Source organism: Haliotis cracherodii, unplaced genomic scaffold, assembly GCF_022045235.1.
Source record: "Haliotis cracherodii isolate W230 unplaced genomic scaffold, xgHalCrac1.p SCAF_11, whole genome shotgun sequence".
Lineage (NCBI taxonomy): Eukaryota > Metazoa > Mollusca > Gastropoda > Lepetellida > Haliotidae > Haliotis > Haliotis cracherodii.
In genome coordinates, this window is record NW_027266266.1 from 40,450,484 (window position 1) to 40,458,124 (window position 7,641).

At 41.1% G+C, this 7,641-nt stretch overlaps 1 protein-coding gene across 1 annotated transcript; it reads left to right on the forward strand.

Moving 5' to 3' along the window:
* Window positions 1–5,222: 5,222 nt before the first annotated feature.
* Window positions 5,223–7,217, forward strand: LOC139455796 (uncharacterized). The gene has a single exon (XM_071237345.1). The coding sequence runs from the start codon at window positions 5,275–5,277 to the stop codon at window positions 6,736–6,738; it is 1,464 nt and encodes a 487-aa protein (XP_071093446.1). The 5' UTR covers window positions 5,223–5,274; the 3' UTR covers window positions 6,739–7,217.
* The last annotated feature ends 424 nt before the right edge of the window (window positions 7,218–7,641 follow it).

Consider the following 7,641-nt stretch of genomic DNA (forward strand, 5'->3'; position numbering starts at 1 on the left):
GAACCTCCTGTGTACTACATTGAGCCTCCAACGACGACCTGGCAAATTTTATGGTCGCACACGGGAGGCACAACGGTCGCCATCCTGTGTATAGGCCCCGTTAGATCTGCACCACCTCAGGCTTCCTTCCTGTATTAAGCTGGCATGGCCTTATGTAACAGTAATTATTTCTGGGGGATTCTTTGATGAAGAACTTGAAATCATACGCGCATTCTGATTGGTTTGTCATGTATTCTATAATTACCCATTTTAACTAAGTAAGTATATTTGTCTTTGTATTTGTATTTAGATGCAGGCATCATAGTCCTCTGTTTGTGTTGGTGAACGCAGTTCGCGCCCCAGTTTCACCTACAGGGTATGCTTGTTATTTCTAGTGTATTAATGTAATCATTAATTTTAATTATCATATTATTACACATGTATAGGGATACAATGTATATATAGTTATTGTGAATTATAACACATCCTTCAATGTATTTGTCAAAAGCATGAGTTCTTTCTATTTTTATGATGTCGGTACGACGCTGTCAATGAAGATAATATTATATGACTGCATGTGAATGTGATGTGCCCTTACACAATTTTGTTTATATATATAATGTAGCTGGCATGAAACTGCTTTCTCTATCTTAAAAGTGATTTGTCATCAACTTCGGCCCCCTCACAGTTGTGTGACCGTTCATATATATGGTATTTTTTCGTGTAAAAACACGAAAAGAATGTTATCAAAATATTTGTTACACTTCCCTATGTTCCAGTTTTGGATTATTTATGAAGTTTTTACTCTTAATATGGTCGTTCAGAATTCGTTTTGGTTTTGAAAACAAACTATATTTTAACCCGGGTGTAGGACATTTCCCCCAAATGCACTTTTCCCCACATTAAATATATAAATGATATGATTTATATCACATTCTGTTTTCTTTACAATTTGACAAACTATAATGATATGAAAATAAAAATTCATCATCACTTGTAAACTTCACTAAAGTTTCACCAGCTTGAATCCGTTACAGATTGTCTTTGATATCGCTACTCGATACCAAGTGGTTTTAAGTGTTAAAGAGGCCGCCTTCTGCTTTACCACTCTTTGGGGCTCGTGTGTGAGTAGGGTACACATATTTATTGTGAGTTTGGATATTTTTCTCTTTTCGTCTTCATAAGATTTCTATTTTCGGATATTGATATGATTTCATATGTTATCTTTGGCTGCTCTGTTTATATACGTTCGGGTACTGTCCATCTCTCAGAAATAGAGTTAGTTTGGCCTTCGTTCTTGCATCTCTTGGCTTCAGAAGATATATGATAGATAGCGGATCTAACTGCAATTCTTGTTTTAACCGAGCCCAGGCTGGGGTCTATACTTGACATTCCAGTAACAATTCAGGTTGAATGCAATATGGACATACCTTGTTATAGTGTTTTTTTGTGACCGAGTCTGGGGCGTGAGATGTCTACTTCAACTTTCCTTTCATTTGAATATGGATGGCTTGTGGTGGATATTGGGTTGAATTTTGTATAGCTATCTGCCGATCTTACTTGCGTCTCAGTGGGCTTGCCGTCTTTGGGGTATGGAGGCTTTGATTTTGCTTTTTTATCGCTAGATAACTGAAGGGAATAGGCGGTATCTCCGCTTGTCGAGAGCCAGCTTCCCCAGGGTGTGTCTGCTTTTTCATTTCCGTGAATATCTATATGAGACGGGATCCAACACGGTTCCACCTGTTGCCCTTGGTCCGATAGTTTTGTATATATTGGTATAGAATATTATTGATTCTCTATTTGTTTGGTCTCGAGTTTGAGTTTCTGCTGCTGAAGGCTTGAAGTGCTGAGTGGAAGGTCTCACAGCCATAGTCATTTTTTGATCTGGTAAATGATTTGTAGAGTGTCCCTCGATGTACCACAAGATGAGCCTGAAATTGCCCGCAATACGTTCAGGTCTTTATGACATCGGGTTTTCACATGAGATGGGTCAATTTCCTGACTCTATCCCGAAGGGGACAAAGGTCTGGCATCGCGAGAACTCAGGAGGTGTCTTTGATAGAGATATAAATAAACTGGTAACAGAAATACATCGGTGTGGCGTTTATGCTGCTTATCTCAAGGCTCACAATGAGCGATTCGTGGAGTCACATCAGACGTGTCAGTCCCCAATATCTAAACTGAAATTAGCTCTTGATTCTGCCCCAGCCAAATAACACCCAACCTCTAATCCTAGGTCACCTGTGTCGACAACGTCATTGGCGACATTCAGACCAGAGGAGAAGAAAGGTAGGATTCTGATTGTTCCACCCTGGAACATCAGTTCCGTCAACTCAACATTAGTAGCAACTCTGTTAGTGTCTCTCGACATCTCAACATGACGCAGATTGCATTTGTTGGGATGCAGGCATCGACGAATGGCCTCTATTGCCTATTTAGGTCGGTTCATATAATCAAATAGAATATGATAAAGATCCTACGGGGCTGTCGGACATAGAAATTATCTGAGTTTTGACCCTTAAATCTTTGCGTTGAAGGTTGTACAATCACGCATATAAACTATAAAGAAAGTTAATACTGCTTCTGATTTGAACAGGGTAGACAGAAATTGTAAGAAAATGACCATACGCGGATCCAGAGGGGAGTATAGACCCAACTATTTACTAAGCATACCAATGTAATATCTAAAGTAATCCAATACTAGTGTTGCTTACTACAAAAATACATGTAATTACATTATTTGGTGATAAGTTTTCTACAAAAGTAAGAAATGATGACTTTTTTTGTGCTAATGACGCAAATTATTTCCGAAAAATGTGCTTGAATTTTGTGATTTTTTAATGCACTCCTCTTATTAAAAACATGCTGTGTACCCTCACTTTCCAAACACTGTAGCCGCTTGAAGGACACTTCACTTTAAAAAACAGGGAAAATGGGCCAAAGTTGAATGTCTGAACCACGTAATATCAACATGAAAATAAGATGACAGAAACATGAAACCAAATCAGACATTTATTTGACGTATTGATTAATGACTGATCAACTACAGGGACGAAGTCAGATAAGATAAGTGTGAGTGAGTCTGGTTTTAGGCCGCTTTAAGCAATATTCCAGCTATATCACGGCGGGGGACGCCAGAAATGGGCTTCACACACTGTACCCTTGTCAGGAATCGAACCCGGGTCTTCAGCTTGACGAGCGAACCCTTTAACCACTAGGCTACCCGACCGCCCCCAGATAAGATAAGAGGCATCCTAACATGATTGATACAAATATAGGCATGGATGTTTTCAACCACATTTGAATCGCCCATGCACTTCAGGCAGGAGGTCCTGATACTGAATAAATTCTTTATCTTGATCTTGAAATGATTGTTTATTGTATTGTGCTGCTCCTTCATGAGTTCTTGGTGGACATCTGAGCATTATTGCGAGTGACAATCTGTAATTGTTTCTTGTCATGATATACAAAGCGACTACAACTGCGGAATGTATATCGACACACGTCTTGGACACAACATGGTTGTATTTCATGTGCGCTGTAGTACTTTATGAAAATAAGATAGGACAAGGTAACGTGAATACTACATATGAATATAATACCATTTGGCAGTCCCCATTATATAGTACATTCAGACACCTTAAGCGAACAGTGCAACAATGTCACTCCTCATTAATTACTGTTAACATTCATGACTTGTGTCAGAGGACCTTGGCTAAATTAACCTTGGGTCAGAGTGAGTGAGTGAGTATGGTTTTACGCCGCTTTTAGCAATATTCCAGCAATATCACGGCGGGGTACACCAGAAATGGGCTTCACACATTGTACCCATGTCGCGAATTGAACCCGGGTCCTCAGCGTGACGAGAGAACGCTTTAACCACTAGGCTACCCGACCGCCCCCCTCGCTACAGAGACGAAGGAGAAGGAAGCGTTTACCCCAGCCTTGGCTAGGCTCGGTGCTCTGGGGCACCAACTCCACCACTAATACCGTTATGTGTTGACTTGGCACATGGCGATTCCTGTAAATATCTACCTGTATATATAGTTAATACAGGATTCATCACGAATGTTTTTTAATACTTCCGACCTAGAACCGTGAGTGAGTGAGTGAGTGAGTATGGTTTGACGCTGCTTCTAGCAATATTCAAGCAATATCATCTCAGGGGACACCACAATTGGCCTTCACACAGTGTCCCCATGTGGGGAATCGAAGCGAAGCGAACGCTTTAACCACTAGGCTATTCAACTGCCCCTCTTGTATATTGGAATATGCGCGTTGTTAATAGCTAATATATTATACAATGTATATATTTGTATGCCTTGACCTCTCATTGAATCTGGACGGTTGTTTAATGTTGTTATCTGCAACTGTTTGAAGCTGCAGGTCCATCTGCCTAATTAAGTGCCTCTAACGTAATTACCACCTTGTTGTAGAAGCAGTCAGCGGGATTTGGTTGATGCATGTCATCATATCCCAATTGCGTGGATCGATGCTCATGATGTCAGTCACTGGATTGCCCAATGTCGCTGGGCTCATGAGGCAGATCTCGATATCAGCTGATAGTTTACGAACGCCTGGATCGCTTAGTCATTTCACCTTGACGCAACATCACCTGCTTAGTGATAACCGAGTGTTCTCTACACCCATAGACGGTGACCATGTGCACAGTGGCAACACTGATTACATACACCTGTACTTAAAGCCAAACAATCAGAACTATAAAACGCTATGTTTTACCGAGGGGTAGACATACTTGCTAAACTAGGGATGGCACAGTACCATGCTCACTCACTCACTCACTCACTCACTCGCGATATCCATATATGGGAATTGCTAGATTTCCTAACTGGCAATATCTTTGTCGAATTTATTTTTGAGAATAGAACATTTAGGAAAGTAGTAGGTATCCCCAGGGGAACTAACTGTAACCCTCTCGTAGCTGCTATGTGTCTCGTTTCACGTCATAGTGTGCCCTTTACGCCCCATTAACTCTGTGTAGGCAGTTCTTCAAAACGAAATTATTGTCTTAGGTGTTTATGTTTTGAATACCACTGTTCCGAAACAGCTCAGTCTGCATGTTAGTTGGGAAAATATATTTGACGATGCCTTTTCTAATGAATATACCTTCTAAATCGATGGAGCTGCGTGTGCATGCTACATCATCCAGATAGTGATAACCGAGAGTATTTAACTCTGGGACACAGATTACAGAAGAGCATTAGTTGTGTGTCCCTCGTCTAACAACAAGCAGTACGGACCAGGACTCCTTAAAGTATATACAGAATATCAAACATGATCACGTTTGGACCAATTTCGTGGTTGCTGTTTTCTACCTACCTAATCAGCCTTTGTAGTAGCCATGACAGTATTTTGTCTGTCATAAACAGATTGGACCAGTTCGATAGGAAACTACTTGACAACAAGGTGGATATGAACCGTATGGAAGAAAATGTCCTGGACATTATTGATGGTGCAAAGACATCACTGAGAGCTGAGTTGAAGGAAAACATACGGGATCAAGTGAGAGAAGCCATGGCCGAGATTCTACAAGGAGAATCTCTTCAAGACATGGTGAAAAGTCAGGTTGTCTCTGAATTGCGGCACCTGACACGGGGCTATCATCAGATGAAGAGACAATTGCATCATGTTTCAAGATCACTCAAAGACTTCCAGGACAAAACGACCGAATTTCACGAATCTGTCCTGAAGAAGGCTGATGTCTGGACTCGAGAAAACTCCAGTGATATATGTGTCAGAGAAAAACACAGACTGGAAATAGATCTACGTAAGTGTGATGCTTACGCTGCTGATCTCAAGACTGACATCGAGCGGTGGATGGTTTTGAATGAGACGTGTCAGTCGCAAATATCCCAACTGAAAACGGCTCTTGCTGTGCCTGCTACTTCCCAAGCAACTAAACATGTTACGTCTACGTCCAGGTCCACTGTGTCGACAACGTCAGTGACGACACCCAGACCAGAGGTGGAGAAAAGTAGGATCCTGATTGTTCCATTCGAGTCATCCACCAAGCATCAGTTCAGACAACTCAACATTCACAGTAACTCCCTCAGTGTCTATCAGTATCACACCATGAAGAGCATGACATCTGTTGCCTATATAGAAAAGACAAGGACACTTCTGTTAGGGTCATATGGTCCTAATAGGATATTAGCATCAACCCTGGATACAAGTCAAGTGACAGTGCTAAGAGAAGGTGTATGGGCACAAGGTATGGCAGTGGATGAAGATCGGGACATTGTATTCATAGCCACATTTCAACCACAATACTCAATCAGCCGTATGTCTACACAGGGCAAAGACTTTACTTCCATCATTGACTTATCCAAGTACGGAGGCGTTCCAAGGCAAATAACTCTTGACACAAGGAGAAAGAGGATATATTGGTGTAATCGCTGGAAATTGTTCACAGCGACCTATGATGGTCACGGTGTGGAAATATTAGCCACGGGAAGTAGCATGTATGCTGTTACCTTAGATCAGACAGCTGGTGTGTTGTATTATAACAATAAGAAGAAACTGATGAAGATGACCGTGTCCAATAATGTGAGTACAGAGGTGACCACACTGAACGTTGTCCCCTGGAGCATGATACTGTGTAGAGGCACCATCTACTACGGCAGCTTTATACCTACTATTGTAGGTGCAGTTGATGTGACACATAACAGTGTAGCATACACTCTCCAGTCAATCAGCATGGAGAGGGTTAGACGTTTACTTCTCTGTTCAATTCCCTGAATTTTTTGTGGATATTCGAAATCTGCTTCCAACACGCGAATATTTGAACTTTCATATGTCCAGCAAGCATATGAATAACAGGGGATCATTGGAGATTCAACTGGAGTGTTCAATGTTGCGTTCAATATTATTGAACTTGTATAGCAATGTACAGTTTTTATCGACATTGTGAGTATGTGTGTGTATTTGTGCGTGCGTGCGTGCGTGTGTTTGTGTCCGGGTGTGTGTGTGTGTCTGCTAACGCTAGTCTACTGAGATACCATGCCACAGTTATGCCCCTCTCAGACACCGAATACCTGCTCCGAACTGACCAGTGCTTGCTTTATCACCTTATTTCCAAGCGCCAGAAGGGGAAACAAATACCATCTTTTAACGCCTTTTGGTAGTACGCGGCATGGGATCGAACCATCAACCTTACGCTCTCCGGGCAGATGCTCTTTCCACTAGACCACGGAGGCGGTCGATTCTTCATAGACTACATCACCATTGTGTGGAATGTTTCACTTGTCATACAAATAAATGATGTATCTTGCCATTTATATTTTGAATTTGAGATAATACATGTATATACAATTCCAAATACATGTTGGTTCTCTGATATTAAATAGTTTTAGGTTCTTGAACAAAGAAGTCGTGAAAGCAGAGATCTTGGCGGCAATCAATGCAGCGATCCTTGTAAATTTAAGTTATTTTCACATCACTTATTGTATCACATGTATCGTAGGCACTTTGGCAGGGTATGGGTTTTAACAGGGTGTTTTTATATGTCTTATATATTCTCTGAGTTAAGTAAGTTAAATATATCTATATAAATATTCACAGTGCTGCCCAATACAAATTATAACAGCAGCTGGTCTATTATTACCATTGCCAGCAGCACGGAGTCATGTGCGGGTCAGTACT